At 40.2% G+C, this 19,594-nt stretch overlaps 4 protein-coding genes across 4 annotated transcripts in view; 1 reads left to right on the top strand and 3 right to left on the bottom strand.

Moving 5' to 3' along the window:
* Positions 1-13: 13 nt before the first annotated feature.
* Positions 14-572, bottom strand: LOC133835045 (DNA polymerase epsilon subunit 3). Its single transcript, XM_062264903.1, has one exon. The coding sequence runs from the start codon at positions 481-483 to the stop codon at positions 88-90; it is 396 nt and encodes a 131-aa protein (XP_062120887.1). The 5' UTR covers positions 484-572; the 3' UTR covers positions 14-87.
* Positions 573-791: 219 nt separating this feature from the next.
* LOC133835002 (uncharacterized) lies at positions 792-5,202 on the top strand. Its single transcript, XM_062264835.1, has 2 exons — positions 792-2,055; positions 2,109-5,202. Exons 1-2 carry the CDS (start codon positions 1,087-1,089, stop codon positions 4,008-4,010), a joined length of 2,871 nt encoding a protein of 956 aa, XP_062120819.1. The 5' UTR covers positions 792-1,086; the 3' UTR covers positions 4,011-5,202.
* Positions 4,794-19,594, bottom strand: part of LOC133834997 (phospholipid-transporting ATPase VA) — a 31,295-nt gene continuing 16,494 nt past the window's right edge. The window contains 13 exon segments of the mRNA XM_062264826.1: positions 4,794-5,482; positions 5,728-5,813; positions 5,878-6,065; positions 6,128-6,328; positions 6,386-6,571; positions 6,641-6,980; positions 7,039-7,206; positions 7,265-7,637; positions 7,696-8,027; positions 8,099-9,172; positions 9,882-10,006; positions 10,070-10,249; positions 10,391-10,571. Coding sequence (XP_062120810.1) covers positions 5,448-5,482; positions 5,728-5,813; positions 5,878-6,065; positions 6,128-6,328; positions 6,386-6,571; positions 6,641-6,980; positions 7,039-7,206; positions 7,265-7,637; positions 7,696-8,027; positions 8,099-9,172; positions 9,882-10,006; positions 10,070-10,249; positions 10,391-10,571 — 3,469 coding nt within the window. The 3' untranslated portion in view covers positions 4,794-5,447.
* Positions 15,185-19,594, bottom strand: part of LOC133835046 (male-specific sperm protein Mst84Dd) — an 80,585-nt gene continuing 76,175 nt past the window's right edge. Inside the window, exon 3 of the mRNA XM_062264905.1 lies at positions 15,185-15,199. The gene's annotated coding sequence lies outside the window, so the exon portion shown is untranslated. The remainder of the gene's footprint in view (positions 15,200-19,594) is intronic.

Below are 19,594 nucleotides of genomic sequence, written 5' to 3'. Positions count from 1 at the left end.
AAACAAATATGCGTAATTTTCTTAAGTTTTTATTTATTAAAAACAGTACTAAATTTTAATACACAAGATGACAAAACTGATTATTTATCATTCAGCGTCTCCGTTTTCCGTTGCAGCTGCCGCTGAACTGCTACTTGCTGCCGCATCTCCAGTGCTATTGTCCTTTTTGTTGGCCTTGCTTTCTTTTTTGTCCTTCACCATTTTTCGGTACACCTCTAGGTCTTGGGTAAGGGATGGCACAAAGCTTTCAAAATCGAGTTCATTCAGCGTTTGTAGTATGTCCTTCGCAGTAATCGTCCTGTGGTTTTGTTTATGCGCCAAAGCCGTGGACGACGAAGTCACAAATATTGCAAAGACGGAAGCTGCTTTGGCGATTGCCGCACGAGCTTCTTTGCTTACGTTGGAACCATCTGGTATGGCTTCTTTAATTAGTCGCGCAATCACAGCGTTGGGTAAATTTAAATCTTCAATGCGCTCAACCATATCGTAGTTTTATTATTTTGATTTATAGAAACAGTCTACGGTGCAATTGCGTTCTGCGCTTTCTTTCCCGCGCTAATATACAGATGATAGCACCCAGTGTTGAGCAATTCAAGGTGCGTCGTCTTAGAGATGAACAACATCCCAATGCGTTGCACGATATATATCGGTTAGTAGTTGTAAAAATAATAATAATATAACGTTGTATAAATTAATGTAAAACATATCATCTCCACTTTAGTTTTGCATAAATTGGATGTTTCTTCCTAACGGTCATTTATTTTTGATTTTCATTACAAAAAAATTAATGATTACATGATAAGGAATGTTCTTGCTCAATCGATGGTTGAATACTAGTATATTTTTGTTAAGTCGCTTGGTATATTTCGATATCACAAGTGCGGTCACGCTGCGCAGCATAAACAATGTTTATTAAACATTTTCCGCGTTTATTTATCAACTAACTATCTAGCTCTCGAGCTTGGTAATTTGCCTCCAAAAGCGGCATAAATGAGCAAAATACAGCGCATAAGTGTTTTTCAGAAGGTTTATTTTGTAATTAGGTGATAAGACACCCGCGGTTAGTTGTGCCACCTCACAACGCACATGGAGAATTCTACGGCGTCGCCGTCGAAGACAACGACAACGCCAAAGAAACGTAAGCATAGCGAATACCATGATCCGGATTATGGTTTTGGCTACCCTAGCCAAAGTGTCGATACCTCAAAGGAGAAACGCGTAAAGCTAGAGCAAATCTACAACTCGGATGACGAATGTTGTGATCAGCAGCAGGATGTAGCAATCGATAACTCACCGCGGAGAAAAGAGAATGCGGCACAACTGAAACGTATTGAGGATATTGTGCGAGCTGAATTCCAGAAGGAGTTGAACCTCAAGGAACAGCAGTTGAGCGAGATTGACAGTCGATTGCTGCAGGCGCGGCAGCTACTGGACAAGTTACGCTACCATGTGGTCAGCGAGTACTATAAGAAGCAGCAGGTGTCGCTGTCAGCAGCCGATGTCGCTAGAATACGCTCGAGTGACACATTGTTCGGCGATGGTGCCGAACACAATGGTGCGCAACTAGCATTGCATCCGGCCATCAAGAAGATTGTGGGCAAACGTCCTGCTCCCATTCAATTGCATCTGCCAGAGCGAACAGCCGCCACTTTGGCCAAACAGACAATTCGGCTAAGAAATCCAGCGCATCGACGAGCAGAACGTCGGCGGCAGATGAAAATACGAGAAAAAGGTATTGTCACGGACCATTCACAGGATAAGGTGAAGAAGACGAATGAAGTTAGCTGTGATGAGCAACCTTGCACCAGCAAGCAAGCATACAAGCGTGAACAGGAGCAACTACTGGGAAGAGGACTTGACTCCAGCTCTGTGCCGGCCCTGAATACCTCACGCTTAAATAACAAGAATAAATTCCACTTTGTGATAGGCAATACCTCGAAGTACATCGGTGGTTCAGACTATGAACCGCAAGGCAGTCAGGGATTGGCGTACAAGTGGCTGGTCTATGTCCAGGCCAAGAATTTGCCTCATCCAATGGAGACGTATCTTAAAAAAGTAAGTTAAAGACGTCACAATTGTGTTTGTATTAATTATGTTGTTGCTTTTAGGTACGCTTTCAACTGCATCATTCGTATCGACCCAACGATATTGTGGACGTGCACTCTCCGCCCTTTCAGCTTTCACGTCGGGGCTGGGGAGAGTTTCCCATGCGCATTCAGCTCTACTTCCAGGAACATTTGCAACAAAAGCCCGTTCAACTAATGCATACTATTGTACTGGACAAAACAATGTGTGGATTGCACACAATGGGCGGGGAGACCATAGTTGAGGTTTGGCTTCGTGCCGATGCGATTGCTCCACCTGAAACATCTACGACAACTGCACCCGTAGCAATCAAGCGAGAGCCACTTATAGCGCCATCTACGTCTGCTTCTGCTCCTGCTTTGCATTTGATGGCGGATAGCTCGAAGCCGCGAACGATATCAATAACTCAAAATAAGGAGGAACTCGATGATAATTTATTTGCTTGCATCAATAAGATCGAATTAAGCGACGACATTGAGCAAATTGAACCTACTGTTCTTGTATCGGAGCCATTGAAGCTTAGCAGCCCTAAAAAAGCACAACCCACACCCGTTACGCCCATCAAAATGCATACCCGCCTCAATTCCATGGATACAACCTTCAATATGCGTTCGCCAGCAGCCAGTCTGAATGCTCACATGTCCGTTAACGCAAATACTTATAGAAATCCGCATGAGCTGCATAATGGACACAATAAGGGCCAAGTTAAGAACGTAGTGTTCCAGAAGGCTGGCAAACTCTACATCATTGATCCCCTGCAGTCAAAACTAAAGCAAGCAGCCAAACAGCAATCGCTGCTGAAGCCACAGCTTAGCTTGCTTAAGCAGCCACAGCCAGCGCAGCAGTTGTCGAAGCGGTGGCACATTCTACAGTGTATTCAACATGATCACGGCTATGCCAACATGAGTAGTGACGAGGCACTGTCAATGCCAGTTGTGCCACAAAGCCAACGCCTACGCTTGGAGCAGGTGTTTAATGGCATTCAATTCCAGAGTATGCGCACTGCCGTTGAATTTCTGCTACGTCGATTGCCATTGACTGGTCTCTCAAGTAGCGAATATGTATTTGGCACTCAGACAATGTCAGCGTTTTTGGTTCAACCTGCGTTGCGTCAACGTTTCTACGAGATTATGCGCGGTCGCCTTTTGTCTCGTTGCATGCGTCATCACCAGCGCTTGCAGCATCTGCATTCGACAGGCAAGGAATACTTTTGGAGCGTACGTGAGATTGTCGCCTTTGCGCGTCTCCATGGCTACACGCCGCCCCTGAAAATGCTTTGTGTTACCCGGGATAAAACAACATCTGCGCTAACTCCTTTATCAGAGCGGGTCCAGCAGCAACTGAAGGAGGAGCCGCATCAACAGTTTCAAACATTTTGCACTCTTAGCACAAGAACCCGCCTAGACAATTGGCTAACTGGAAACGCAAAACGCTTGCAATGCCGTGTTGAACAAGTGGAGGAAATGCAATTAGTCGATGTGCTTGGATTGGATGCATCTACATCGCGAATTCCCAGACCACCAAGCATTCCTCATAATAATCCTAATAACCATCAGACGCTATATTTACCGCCACCGTCGAAACTTGAAGCTGCAACACAGCTTGTGCGCGACATGTGTAAAGATGTTGGCATTGTCCTCGATACGGAGCAGTGTGTACCGGGAGTTTCGCAGTCGTTAGCTCTCACATTGCTAGCCCATGTGTTACAAATGTTTATCGAAAAACTAGTACGCCGTGCAGCGAGTAATAAGCTGCAGTTGCAGCAGCAGCAGTCACATGCAATAGAGACGCTGCCTCCCGCCGCATCCAACGTGGAGTTAGCCTTATCGCCCTATGATATAGGGCGAGTCATCGCGAAAAGTGATGAGCTCGACTTTCTTGGTAATTGTAATCTTGGTGTGGCCAGCAGGGATAATCAGTCCTAGTCATCGCGATAGATGCCATGTGTTTTGTTGTTACTCTTTTACCTATCGTGTAGTTTCAAATTCTCGGGGATATTATAGTTGTTGATTTATAAGCTATTACTAGTTACAATAAGAATGTATTGAGTACATATTTAATTCAAGATTTAAATTATATTTTTTACGTCACACTTTCAATAAAATATATTTATATAAAAAAAGAAAAACTCGAATTTTTTTGATTGATAGTCAAAATGATCGGAGTATGTTACTAAATGGTTGGAATTCTTTCCGAATGTTATAGAAATAGAACAAGACATTTGTTTTTTTTAAGTAAATATACATTTATTTCATTAAATGATTTTTTTGCTTTTCAACAATGTAAATATTCAGCTAATTTTGTTTGTTTGTTGTTTTTTTATTTGTTGTAACGTACCCTAAGTTATTGCATTTATGTTTTATGTAATTGTTGTTATATTGTTCTCCGTTGAAACGATCTACATACAATCAATTAAGGTAAATAGTTTAGTATAATTAATGGATACAGATGTCATACATATGTATGTATGTATGCATAGATGTCATTGGATAAAATTAAAAAAGTAGAAAATTCAATTTGTTATGACAGCAAACCAAAGAGAAGGATGTGTGTTTGAGTTATAATACTTGAATTTATGAACCTAAAGTATATTTGTATTTCGCTTATACATAGTTATATTTCTCATGAGTGTAGAATCACAGCCTTTTCACGAACACTGAACGTTCAAGTTCTGTTCGGTTTGAATTGTCCAGTATTTAAAGATATCGTTTTTATTTATATTTTTTTGTTTTGTGTTTTTTTATGATATTCGCATACATCATTCATATATTTTGTACGCAATCTTAGTGTTTTAAATTTTGTAATGTTTTTATCAGTTTGTTTTGTTTAATAATAATTGCGTCGCAAGTGCTTTGATTACTCTAATTGATTAGGTGGCTGGCGCTTCATATAATATAGGTAGGCAAATACGTACACACATAGACAGATATACATAATTGTTACTTATGTACAAATAAATATTCATAAATTATGTTAAATATATTATACATTTCTAAACATATATAATTGTTGTAATTACTTCTCATTGATGCGTTTTAATATTAAGGCAAAGATTGTAACTAAATGTGTTAATAATAATCATTGTATGTTTCTAACAAATATCATTACAAGGAATAATCAATCTAAATTTCTACTAAGTATTTCTATGCTTTCAGAATTGAATTTCAGAAACTAGAGAGTTGCAGTTGGTTAACTAAATTAAATTAAACTAAAGTAAATATTAATCGGTGTCGAAAGGCCACATTTTTAAACTGAAAGCACATGTGTATTAAGTATAGGGTTGTGATTTTTCAAGTTCTTCGTGAGTGTCGTTTGTTGCGGTCGCGAATGTTGCAACTTGGCGGTGGATCAGGTTATCGTTGTTATAATCTGATTCTTAGACCCATAATCGGCGATTCTGTAAGAAATTTACAATTAAAAACGATCTAGGCTGGGAGCAAATATAACAATGTATAAATAAAAGGACACAAAATCATAACAAAAATCATAAAATCTTCATGCAATGCTAAGTAAATAATTCATAGTGATAAGATCGTGCAAAAGCTACTACGAGATTGAACTTTTTCTATATATTTTGTGCCTTTTACCTATAGATTGATGAGGCTGACGTCGAGCGCGACCATGTAACTAACAAACCCTCACCTCTGCTGCGCTCACGTTTGCTCTGTAGAATGACTTTGGTGCTGTCGTCGGGACAGAAGGTGGTGCGTAGTGTTGTCAGGAGCAGTCTATAAGGCAGAGTCGAACGATTAGAGTGTCTCTAATGTAAATACATAAATAAGAATTACTTACCGAGGAAGCACAGCAACCACAGTGGAAAGTAGGATGACCAGCCAATGAACTGAAGAAGCAAAGCACTTAAAGATGACCCAGTAGGTGGAGGGCAGTCCAAAGCATTTGACACACATCGAATTGTACACGACAGAGAAGATATAGAAAGAGCCTAGACTGACCACTATCGAAATGACATGTAGCACCGTCTGAAACGCCACAAAATATTTCTAGAGTGTGATTGAGGTTGTACAATTTATGTTAAACTTACCCATGAACGGATCTCAATGCCGCAGTGTACTAAATTGACAAATAGACAACTTGCCGTGATTGTGGTACCGAATTCCCAGATTCCCACATCACTTTCCGCATAGGCACATAGAGCCACAAAGAATATGACAAGGGATTGATAGAGGGCATCCAGTAATATCACCCAAAAGTCATGTGGCCTGTAGACAAGGCCCACCCGACCCTACAAAATTAATGTTCATTATTTTTCACATTTGACAAATGATGATTTGCGATTTACATTTTTATAAAGATATGGATTCTTTAACAACAAGTCTTCTGGTACTCGATTATCGTAAACACCAATCGCCAGGGGCGGCAGTGAAGTGAAGAGTAAGTTATAGAGCATTAGGTACATTTGATCCATCATCACAGCTCCCGAGAAGCCGCAGTACAATTGATACCAGAATATTAGAAAAACGAATGTCTGAAAAGCAAGAGTCAGTTAATTGATAAGAATACGAATTAGTCACAGTATATCAAATGTGCTGCTTACCGCATTCTTGTAAAAAAAGTAGAGTATCATGCGGGCAAGGCGATCATAGCACCAGTATCCATGCGAGAGCAGAAGGCGTTCCAGATAACGGAAGCGTGAAAGTGTAAAATCGGCGGCCATTACAGCTTGCATTCCCTCCTGGCCAGAGATGCCCACACCCACATCGGCCATCTGTATCATGGAGACATCGTTGGCACCATCACCAATGGCAAGTGTACGTAGATTGAGCTCCTCCTTCACCACCTTGACTAGATACGCCTTTTGCAGTGGCGTCGATCGACAGCAGAGCACCGAAGCGCATCCTTTGGCAAGCTTAAGGAAGGGCAAAATAAGCTTCGACCTACAAGACAAAAACGTTTAATTGAAGCCGTTGATCGGGTTTGAAAAGTATTACATACTTGGAATCTAGAATAAAGGTAAGCGTCTTGCCGTCTACAACCAAAGCTCGTGGTTTGCTGCGAGGTGCTAAGCTATAACTTGTCGAATTTGTCGCTTTTGCATTCCTCAAATCCGTCAGATAGAAATTAATTGCCGTCTCAGCAGCATCACGGGAACGAGCAGTCAATCTAAGAGTGTAAATTAAAATGAAATCCATTGTGTCAAGCTTCGTAAGTTTGCACTCACTTGATCAGCTCCATTTGCTGGGTGAAGAGCTTTGCCGAGTAAGCAATATTTATGGCTGTCTCCGGTTTGTCACCAGTTAGTACCCACACGGAAATGCCCGCCGAAAGCAGGGCAGCTATCGTCTCGGGCACACCATCCTGCAAGCGATCCTCAATGCCAGTTGCGCCAAGCAGCGTCAGATTGCTCTCTAGCTTGGCGAATGAATCGCGCAGTCGTCGCTCACGATTCTCCAAAGACATTTCAATTTCCTGGTGGCGTGCCCACCAATCCGTATAATCGGATGCATTTAGGGTACGCTTCGCCATCACCAAGATTCGTAGACCCTCCCTCGCATAGCGATCTAGTTGCTGTTGCGTCTGCTCACGCAGAATACCTTAAAGAGCACAAATTTAGCAAATGTTGACAATCATTCCATTATTGTTGCCACATACCTTCGGGACTGTTCTGAGCACAGGGCGCCAGGATAGGCATAATGGTGCTATCGGCACCCTTAGTGTAGAGCACTATCTCTTGGGTGCCTGTTTGACGGACCACAATGGACATGCACTTCCGGCTGGAGTCGAAGGGCAGTATCTTGAGTATTTCATACTCAACTGTGGCTCCTGCCGATGGCATGCTCACCAAGATGTGGTTGGGACTACGATTTAGCAGACAGCAGTCGTAGCTATAAGCAGCATTGACCAGCGCTAGTTCATCGGGACTCTCGGCCTCATACAGAGGACGTCCATCGGCGGTTCTATAAAAAGTTTGCGTCTTCGTTTGGCTGTAACAAGAAATGGAAGAGGTTTCATTTGGTAAAATGGTAAAATGTAAGCTAGTCGGTTAAAAACTCACTTGATCTTGAGACGCTTGCCTTGTGTCTTGGCATTCAGAAATGTAGCGAGGCTAGTGATCTTGGAATTGATCACAGCCTTGGCTCGGCCCGTCGGTGAAATGCTGTTCGAGATCGCCTTGTTCTTCATCGGCGGCGAAGGCGATTCCGAATTGGGCGTGGACTCTGGCGAGCTGCTGATCGGCGACAGAGTTGGCTGATGGCTCTGTGCGGGCATGGCGAAGAGCAGATTGGGCGGCGGTGATGGTGTCACAGATCGCGACTCGGCCAGCCGTGTATATCGATCCGCTGGCATAACCATTGCTGCCGGCTGTGGTCCACCATTTATTATGGTTGTGGTCGTCGTCGTCGTTGTGGTGGTCAGCAGTTTGCTCCGTGACCGCACATGCTTCAGAGGAGTTGTCGTGGTATTGACGACTGCCGGTGTGCTGCCACTCTGGTTGAGCTCAATAAAGCCGCTGGCATTCATGAGGTCACGATGCGGCCCAGCACTCACAATCACCGTGTTGCAAATGGCCATCACGACCATGAACTCCTGAATCCGCTGCGCGTTTGTTGTCAGATATGTGCCGCCGCCCAATTGCGTCATGTCATCGACCAGCGTCTCGTTGGGTATCAGCGGAGGAGCCGGCGCTCCCGGCTTCGCGTACAATTTCTCCAGCTCAGAGGGCGGATGATTGTAATCGGCACCGTTGACCACGCAGCGTCGAAATATCATTTTGTTCTCGGTGAGTGTACCCGTCTTATCCGAGAAGATATGTTGTATCTGGCCGAGTTCCTCGGTGATGTTCATGGCACGGCACTCCGTCTGTTTGTTGGTGTCCGCGTCATACAGATCGATGTTGTTGTGTATGTGAAACACCTGCAGTATCTTGCATAGCTCAATGGTCACGTACAGCGAAAGCGGTATCATCACCTGCAGAATGATGATGTACGTCCAAAAGGTAAGCATGCCCTCATAGGGAGGGTTCACCGTGAACGGCAGATAGGGCACGGGAAAGTTAACAAAGGAGCGCAGCCACATGGTGCAGCCGATGGCGCCAACAACGCAAAGGATCAACAATATTATCACACACCTGTGACGAGAATAAATAAATAAATTATGTTACTACATTAATTAAGTAATTGCATTGATGAACAGACTGGCAATAATAACTCTACTATATATCTGTTTATCTAAACTGATAAAAGTTAGAAATGAATATAATAATCAACTTGAAATTAGAAAATTATTAATTATTATTATTATTATTATTATTATTATTATTATTATTATTATTATTATTATTATTATTATTATTATTATTATTATTATTATTATTATTATTATTATTATTATTATTATTATTATTATTATTATTATTATTATTATTATTATTATTATTATTATTATTATTATTATTATTATTATTATTATTAATTATTATTAATTATTAATTTATAATTATTACTTATTATTAAGTTACTTTTTCCATTCCCTTTATAATCAAACTGAACGTTAAAATAAGAATTAGTATAAAAAAGTGTAAAAAATTTGTATGTAAGAAATGTTTCAGAAAAGTTACGTGCTCGAAGTTTCTTTTTAAGATTATGTTTTTCCCCTCTTTTTAATATGCTTTTGGAATATCATCACTATATCTTATATGTACTAGATTAATCTAAAATTTAAGTTTATCGTCTCATTTTTTGGGCATACCAAAGCGTATGCATTGGTTTTGATTTGTGTGTTTCTTTGCGGTATTTGTGGTATTTTGTTATATGTATGTATTTGTATATTGTACATACCATATCACATCAATATTCATTTGCTGTTCCACCTGGGAGCGCTTGTACCTTGGACCACTGTTATTCAGCATGGACTTTGTTTCATGCCCGGCATAGACAACAATGCCTTCGACATAGTCCGTATTCTAAAATACCAAAACATATTTAATTTATAAACAAAGCCGATGCACGCAGTATTTGGAATTTACCTTCAGTCTGCTTTCTCTTAACAAAAGGCACTCGGTCGATATGGGTACACGCTCTCCAGTTGGATGTATTAAGGCCCCATGGAATCTATACAGCTTTGTTGTTGGAGCATCCGCCTCCACGCAGCTCATAAACTTGCTGGGCACAAATATATTCTGCATTTCCGTAAAGCCACGTACTACCTGCCAATTATATAAAATGCCATTAAGAAATGAATTTCATATCTCTCACGTAGACGTAGATGAATGTTGAAGAGTCAGCAGCAATAGGTAGAGATAACCTAATGCCTTCTCCTTCTCCACTGTCACCAGCAATTCACATACCTCACGGCGTTTCAGATTTGTTTCGCCATCCAAGTCGCATGTGTCAATATAGCAGACCCCCTTGGGGTCACTCGTGCGCAGCAGCAGAATGTCGGCGGGCACCGTCTCGTTGTTCGACAGATGGACTATATCGCCGACACGCAAATCTTGCCATTTGATTCGTTTATAGTGCTCCGTTTCTCTGAAGAGATCAAAGATTAACGATCATTAGTTTGCGTAATGTGATCATAAATACCATACTTAAGGTATCTCTAATTGTTTTCAAGTGCAAGAAGAATCGTTGATATAAGCAAGTAGGTTGAATCATGGAAAATAAAATAATTCATTGGAATTACTCATTGAAATCAAGTAATTGCTCTTTTATGTTTCGTAGTTTTTAATTGTTATTTACTTAATCACCTGGTTTAACTATCTGAAAAAGTGAGTGAAGCATTAAAGAACATTTCCTATATGACTACATATAGCTGATGATGTTCATTTAATTATTCTCTTAATTTTAAAGAAGCATACTTATATCACTTAACTATATCGTATAAACCAAACGATGTTATATAATCTGATTAAAATTTGTGTGCATCGCTAGCATATAATATTTTAAATTGATATCTATAAATATTCTTTAAATCTCTGAACTAAATTTCATTCGTGTTTCGTTATATTGAATTCGAATTAAATCTGCGAAGCCATTCCAATCACTTTAATAATAAAAATTAATCTAATCATATAAGAATACATTTTTTCAGCTTAATCATTTTTATAGTCATTCTTGAAATATCGCTGCGTTTCTATAAGTGAGTCGCATCAGAGAGGGAAATGACGTGCTTGTCGAGAGCTTAGTTTATTCGAATTAGTCAGCAAAGTATTATGCGAAACGCAGTATTAGAGATACTTAGATGTTATATAGCCTGTCATGCACAACATTAATGATTGTCCAATTCAACTGTCAATTATTCATATTGTCGTATGAGGCCACGCAAGATAATTTGCATGCGAGTAGAAGTGAACGGAAATGGGATTCGATGGGACGGGAACGGAAGGGGAATAGGATACAGTCCACAATATTGATAGACAGCTGGGTAAATAGAGTCAAGGCCAACCCCATTAGAGATAGCGAAGTGAACGAAGTGCTTGGTAAAGTAACAAGAAAATTGCAGAATATAGTAATAGTTTGGGCAAGGCTAACGTGCCTCCCCTTTCCCTTTTCCCCATTTCCCTTTCCCATTACCCAAGCCAAGGCAAGCCAGGTCAGCGGATCGGCTCCTGCTACCGTGGCGACCTTGAATCATGCTGAAAGCTTACAAAATGGCCGACCCTGCCTAGCCAGGATTCCGACTCGTAATGAAATGATGGCGTCATGCGGTTGTCATGCAGCTACTTAGATATTTATGAAAGAAACGTCACAGGGCCAGGTCGGATTCGCTTTAGCTGAAGTTCACTTTGCAAATTGTTATGGCTAAGCAGGGAAGCTCGGCTGCCAGATACCCCACAGCATAATGAAAATGTTTTTTATAACTCTCGAATTCTTTTAATTACTCGACATTCAGTTAACAACAAGAATTATTTTTGGTAAGCTTTTAGAATATTAAAATTAAATATTGATTTGGATTTTTGATTTTTTGGTTCGTCTACATTACCAAAGGTTCTATAGACATTTTGATGTTTACGGGATATACAAATGTAATTTACGACATGCTTCGCGTGTCAGGGGTAAACCGATCCGATCCTGACCCGACGTCCTGCTGCCTGTCAGTACTGACTGCCTAGCTGCCTGGCATTCGTGTTCGCCATGTCCTTGCCTTGCTTGAATTTCAGATTGCTGTTATAAAATGACAGCTCCCCCACATGACCCTAAAGCCTGCTCCCAATCCCGCGCATTCAATAAATGTCGGCGAAGTGGGAGAATGACAATGCGGATATGCGTGGACTTCCATTGTCGGCCGGTGAAAGTCTTTGCCATCATTTTAATTGGGTCATTAGCGAGATTGCATATTCTAACACAATTTACCGACCACTCCGACACACTAACACACACACACACACATGCATTGTGTCTTTGTATTGTAATTATAAAAGTATAGTTCTGTTTATTGCTATTGTTGATTTGGTTCTTTCATTTAACAGTAATTTTGTAATTGCATTACACGAGAATCATGCACAAAGTTGTGTCTTGCTTTGTTTACCCGTTTTCATTTTAATAATAAGCATTATTTTTTAGTTTCATGAATTATTTTCAATTAACTGAGTTCAAGACATTATCTGGTCTGCGTTCAACCTGCCCGATAAGATATCACATTGCGGCCGTCTTTCTCAAGAAGTGTATTCCTGTTTATGTCGACACCTTCGCATCATAAAATTAATCATATTTATTATTATTTTTACTTTTTACGGCACGTCAATCAATTGCTGATATAAGGAATGCAGTTTACAGCATAATGAATGAATGATGCAATTCCCATTTACAACATAGTGAAATATAAATGCGAGCAAATGTGATTCAACTATGTAATATTGAGAGTCGAAAGTTTGATAGTCATCGACAGTCTTCAAGAATATCGTAGACTTTTATTCTGATATCGTTTCATGTGTTTTCTTTACATTTAACAATACAACTACCTTTGAATTGATACTTTTAGGCTACTTGAAAAATTGTTGATCATGTTTAATCTTTGCCAATGAACCTATCCTTTCTGTTAGTGTTTGTTTCGCTTTCATTTCATTTCATATCAGATTCTTTGGCACTGACTCAAGCTGAAACTCGGACTAAAATTAACACACCTCTCGCATGAGTGTTTCACTTTCACTCGGGATGTGGGTCAAGCTCTCGTCGCGTCGTGTCGCTAGTCCACAGCAGATACAGTACATATGTAAATATCGATGCATAAACCTTGAGATCGAGGGGATGCGGGACTACTGTAATCAAGGTGACAACTGGGGCGGGCGCGTGACAAGCCATTTGTAAGTGTCAAGTCGATTAACAAGGCTGTCCGCCGATTCACCTACCAGACACAACGAACTTTGCTTTAAGGCAGTTACGAAGAGACACGACTTGTGCCAAGACTAAATGGAAGGAAATAAGTTTAGTAAAGTTCTAGGTTTCTTGCATGTCATCTAATTGGCCCAAAAGGCGACATCTATTTACCAACATCGAAGGCAGCGCCAAAGTTGCTGAATGTTGAATCTTTGATGAGTTGCCTCAATTTATGGGGCGTTTGAGTGAAATGCAAAATTAATGCGACTTTAACTCGATGATAATGGTCCCGTTGATTGCTAAATTATTTGCAAAACAAACGCGACGCAAACCGAAAGCGAAACTCACGCAAATCCGCATTTTCGTACTTGATTTTTTCATCGTCCCCCGCATTCCTTCAACAACCAAGTTACATTATGGATGAGGTCCTAACTGCCTGTGGGCTATCTCGGGACTACGCAGTTCTTTTATTATTCATCACCTGCAGATGATGCCGTCTACGTTTAAGTCTACGGTCTGACCCTTTCATAAGCTAGGCACCCAAAAACAAAAAGGTTTTACCCAAATGAAAATTCCCTTCATTAAACGTGCTAACTGCATCAATCACTTCTGTTAACACTGATCCGCCCCGTGTCGACGGATTGCCAAGGTTTTTATTCAAATTAAATAAATAATTGCAGGGATTTTCTTGCGATTTTTATTCATTTCAGAAGAGTGAAATAAATTTGGAGTGAGGGAATCTTAAAGGATACAAAGTAACTTGGTGTTTGAATTTGTTACTTTTGCTCATTGTAAGTCCGATTACGTGCTAAAGTTTTGAATATATTCCCACAATACATTTCTTTGGATATCCCCAAGTTAGTGTTTCTCAACATCTACGATATTACTTTAAGGCACGCAGCTGCGTTGTACTCTTCATACTGGCCTTTCCCCATCTTGGATGTGGACATGCACCACATACACACTTAGAAATTTATGTTAGTTAAAGTGGGTCATGTGGGCTGGATACTGTTATTGTTATTACTATGCGTTCTAAGAACGTCAGGACGAACGTTTACTTAAGGTTCATTTAACGCAGCCAGAAGTAAGCACATGCGCATGGCTATGGTTCAGGTTCAGAGCACGAGTCAATAAAATAGCCATAGCTAAGGTAAGTAAAGACCATAAACGCAGTTTCGGCTGAAATCCCCAGAGGGCTAAGTAAACATTAGCCCTATATTGACCAGGCGATACTTATGTTATGGACATTGGTTGTAGGCCGAAACTCCCTCAGGCTAGACAGTAGACAGTATTGAACACCTTCTAGCGCTGAACCTTGACTTTGGGCAACCGGGGACCATATCGACCCAACGCCAACGCCAACACGTATGATAGATGTAATGAGCTGATAGCGAGGGTAAACCCGAAAGCAGCCGAGATGGCTGATTGTTGGGAAAGCCAGAGCACAGCAGGAGGGACTTTATTCGGTTTATAGTAAATTAGCACATATTTAATGGGTATGCGCAGTCAGCAGAGCATTAATTGGGCTGATCCATTCCATTCCCATTTACATACACACACTATAAACATATCATATTTGCCTGGGCAATTAGGGCAATGTCAACTGGTGCAAAATAATTATGCCGTGTCATGTCTAAGTTCAGAGTCGAGAGATGATGAATATTAGGAAATTACGGAGTGAAAGCAATAAAGCCAGTTAAATGCGTAGTAAGAGTTGCTTTGTTAGAATATTAACTAAGAAATGTACAATTTATATTTTAAAGTGTAATACGACGGATAAACAAAAACATAATCACACTCTCTCAGTTATGCTCAATACTGTACAATACTCTCTTGATATTCTGTACTTTATAATTCCTTTCTTAAAATGCATCAATCTGCAATCATTCATGAACGAAAACATCAATAAATATGATGCTCGTAAATTGTTAACACTCATAAAAGTTAGAGCCACAAATTCAAAATAATATGTTTAACATGTTTAACATATTGAGTAATAATATTATTATTACATATGAGTAATGAAAACGGAATGCAACGAAATGCTTCCTGGTAGAACAATTAAATGTGTTACAATAAATAATCGCGCAGTAAGATTTTGTAATACATTTTCTAAAGTTTGCCCACCTGCAGTTCGCTTTTCTGCCTCCCTCAAATCCAAACAATTCGCAAAGCACTGCAAAATGAATTCGATTGCGGCGCTTCATTAACTTGGCCAAAAGCCGCCGCGCATGAATCAATCATGTAAACGCTATTCGGGCACTTGCCCATTTCCCCCAAAAAGATGGGGGCGGTGGGCGTTACGGTTTTGCTTTACTGAAGCCGTTAGACCTATTTCAGCCCCTCCCACTTGCCCACCCTCCGCTTGCTACGATCAACGATTCCTGCAATTCAAACGCGTTCGAAATGAAAAGACAATTTTGCCATATAATTAGCTTGTTGCACGCAATGTTGGGGCAACACTGACAATAGACAGACTAACGGTCGCGACGGTGGCAAAAGGGGAAGGAGGAGGGGTAGAGGGGTGGAGTAGGAAGAGACCAAGCCAGACAAGCATACACATATGGAGACAATTATCGTTGGACCTTCCCCAGTTCGATTGAGCGCCCAAATTAATAATTAATAACGCAGTCTCTCAGTGGTCAGTGCTTGATTTGTTGTTGTTGTTTTGTTGTTGCTGTTGTCGATGGCAATGTTTGGTGGAATGTTGGCGCAACCCATGCGCAATTACCACAACACCAATAACAATAACAACAAAGTAAGAAAGGTCAATTATTGGGAAAGGCCAACTTTTGCTTGCCAGTAATGAGTGAATGCCCATTGACAGACTTCTGATTATGGGTCTCTAGAGCAATTCGCTGTTGTCGGGAGAGCGAGAAAGAAAGAAAGAGAGAGAGAGGGAGACCTTTTCGTGTCCATTTGACTTTTCGGTGGCACCTGGAAGTTGTGAGTTGAATGCCTGTGGAAATTCCCCTATCTTCTATGTGGAGCGTATATCTGAGTATCTGTATCTAATAAACTTGACATCAGTTTGCACTTTTCAAAATTACAAATAGTAGTACAAAAATTACACCTTATGAAGATGCAAATTCCCTATACACAAAGTTGTAGTTTCATTGAAGTAAACTAATGGTAATCGTATTTATGTTACTACAGTTCAATTGATATACCTCAGAGGTCAAATAAGAAATTTAATTGTTTGCATTGCTCTCGATTATATATCTACATACACGTACATAATCAACATATGTATGCACCACTTTGGGAGCCTCTAATGGAAATAGAAATAGTCCAACTCTGTATATGGACTGTCTGTATAGAAAACTTACAAATGGGGGCCTTTGTTCAAGCAAGTTCAATCACGGGTTGAAACTAACAATTAGTGTCATTCAGACACTGAACAACATGCGTTATTCTCTGAATAAGTATTGAGAAAGGAAGGGAGGGTCTTTAAAAAAGATTAGGAAATAATCAGTTGAGACCGAGTTGAGCACAATTATAACGAATATGTAAAATGCAGACATTACGATGATTATTAAATGGTAAAACTGAGATTGCAAGCTGAAATGCAGCAAGTTTTTGTCAAGTAGATTTATAGATTAAAATACAATCAATCTACGGAAGTAGTCTTCTATCTTTTAAAAGTATTTCGCAATAAATATTACAAGTATTTTTGGAATGTGAGAAGCGAAGACCTCAACACGATATTGAGTGAATGAAGCAAGTGATATAATATTTGATCGTTTTGAAATCTTGAAAGTATGCCACTCAGCTACAGTTGTAGCTATTATATCTAGATATACTATATGAATGACTTTGATCTGATGACAACATGGGTGTTGTGTTAATATTATAACAGGTGCAAACTCGAGACGATAAACCACTCGAGTTACGAGACCGAGATGGCATAGCTTGACTGACATTTGTCGGCTACTTGTCAATAATCCACGTAGTCGATGTAAGTTCTAAATGATCACGAATGTAAGTACTTAATAGAATGTGAATCTTGGAAGAACCATATACATAAATGTACGTATGTATATATGCTTCTTCTCATCGACTGTTGCACGTCAAAAGACAAACACAAAAGTCGGCTAAGAGAGATAATGGTCGCGGGTTTGTTAACACAGCCATTAGACAGCCGGACTTGAACTCGTTGTCTCTGTACTCGTAAATGAAACTTTAAAAGCCGCCGACTGAGTTCTGACCAGATAGCTGCAGATAGCCCAAGAACATCAACTCCAGCTGACAGCACAGCGCCAAGTTTTCAAACGTCAGCTAAAGCTGAACTGAACTGAGGCTGCCTCTGGCGATTCTTACTAGACAACATCTGGGGGCAGAAGCCAGTAATGTTGATTGCCAACCGGTTTGCTTAACAGCAGCAGCAGCTCAGGCCTCAATTAGCGAAGGCTGACCGGCAGATACCCTCATTTAGAGCGCAAGTCTGATAGGAATAGTTTCATACGTGATGAATTTCAAATGTATCCAGTAGTTTTACAAAGCTACAGAGTGTGATTTCATAGTCATCAAAGATTAAAATTTGGTTCTACCCGCTGCTCGTTTAAAGGGTATTGAAAACTCGTTTCACTATTGCCATATTGCTGTATTGAAGCATTTTCAATGTCATGTGGTTGCTGGCGTGGTCCAAGTTAGAGCAGACAGGCCTTTCGTCACCCAGCAGCAGCAGCAGCAGCAGCATCGACGACAGCTTCGTCTAGTTATTAACCCAAATTCGGAGATCAAAGTTTGATGAAATTAACGCACATACAGTTGGGGGTAGAAGTTCTCCCAGGTGGAGCTTTACTATCAGCGAGTTTAACTAAATTGTCATGCTTATGCGACGATGATGACTATGACTATCGTCAGCATAAACATTGTGTTATTTTCAACAAAGGCCACGACTAATAGCCAGTTTTATGGCTGTATCGCATGCTTTTCAAGGTTAGTATTTTGGAGGCTTTGATGGAGTTCAGTCTTTATTGTTTTTGGTTAGGTTTGTTTTTCTTCTTTTGTGGTTCTTGATGTTTGGTTTCTCACACTGCGTGTTGTTAGACAAATTCTTCCCACAACCTTGGCTACGTTTCGTATTCTTTGCGATTTGAGTGCTCAGAAGTAGCTGTGAATTAAAACGCCCTGGTCTAGAGCCACAATGCCCCAGTGCGACAGCTGTACTGCCCAAGTTTAGAATATTAATGGGACTTTGGTGAAAGTGCACACTTGGCAGCGACACTTTCTGGGACAGGCGACAGCTGTCAGTGGCGCAAACATTGCATTGTCACTTGAACAAGCCATCTATAATGCATATAAACTTCGATATCTGAAACTTTAGGGAAAAAGTTGTGACGCTTGATTTAAGCATTCACTCAAATGGCGCAAGTTTTTCTTATGTGAACTTGGCAAGTGTTTCAAGACCCTTGGGTAAGCAAACCAAACCCAAAATCAAAATCAAATCGATTCAATACTGTATTTTTTGTTTAGATAAGCTATACAATAATTTGGATTTTTCAATTCATGCGCACTATTTCCGCTTACTGAGAACATCTTTAATTTTATCGGCTTACTTAATTGCATTCATTTCGCGCAAAATCTGCAATAAAACAAATAAATTCTTCAATATTTTCTGCTATCAATGAAATGAAACGGGATTTCTGCCCATGTGTCAGCATTCTCGATGGGTGCGCAAATTTAAATTGAACTGTTACGAGGCGAATGTTTATTATTTACTGCAAGTTCCACTGCTCGCAACGCAACAACAACGCAGCGAGTCATGCACTGTTGGCATATCGACAATCAGCTGCAGAACAGAACAGAATTCCATGTCATGACAATGCCAACAACTACGGTTGAACTCAACTCGTGGCGAATGTATTATCAATACCGGAGAGAACTATAATAAGGGCATTGAGTTATTCGCATTTCGAAATCACTTATGAATATTTATACTTGGCAATGTTCAATTAAGTATGTAGGTGCTGATTTAGAAATAATTTAAACTGGTTGCGAAATGTGGGCAATATTCGTTACTTTGTTCTAAGTATAGACTAAAGTGGCAGCACACGATTTTTTTGATTTGATAGCAGCATGTGGAAGTAAACAAATAAATCAAAACTGATTTTAAATTTATTTAGAAAAACGTCTGATTCAATTACTGCATTTTTTATGTTCACCAACTGCTCTATAGAAAAAACAAGTAAGAAAGCTACACTCGAGAATGTTCGACTGTAAGATAACCACTT

The sequence above is a fragment of the Drosophila sulfurigaster genome, chromosome 2L (assembly GCF_023558435.1).
Source record: "Drosophila sulfurigaster albostrigata strain 15112-1811.04 chromosome 2L, ASM2355843v2, whole genome shotgun sequence".
Lineage (NCBI taxonomy): Eukaryota > Metazoa > Arthropoda > Insecta > Diptera > Drosophilidae > Drosophila > Drosophila sulfurigaster.
Note: the sequence above shows the minus strand (reverse complement) of the source record. Positions and strands in the feature narration are given on the sequence as shown.

Excerpts from the sequence above, each read along its gene's own strand:
- LOC133835045 (XM_062264903.1), bottom strand. The coding sequence starts at position 483 with ATGGTTGAGCGCATTGAAGATTTAAATTTACCCAACGCTGTGATTGCG.
- LOC133835002 (XM_062264835.1), top strand. The coding sequence starts at position 1,087 with ATGGAGAATTCTACGGCGTCGCCGTCGAAGACAACGACAACGCCAAAG. Across the intron at positions 2,056-2,108 it reads TGGAGACGTATCTTAAAAAA|GTACGCTTTCAACTGCATCA; the intron begins GTAAGTTAAAGA and ends TGTTGCTTTTAG.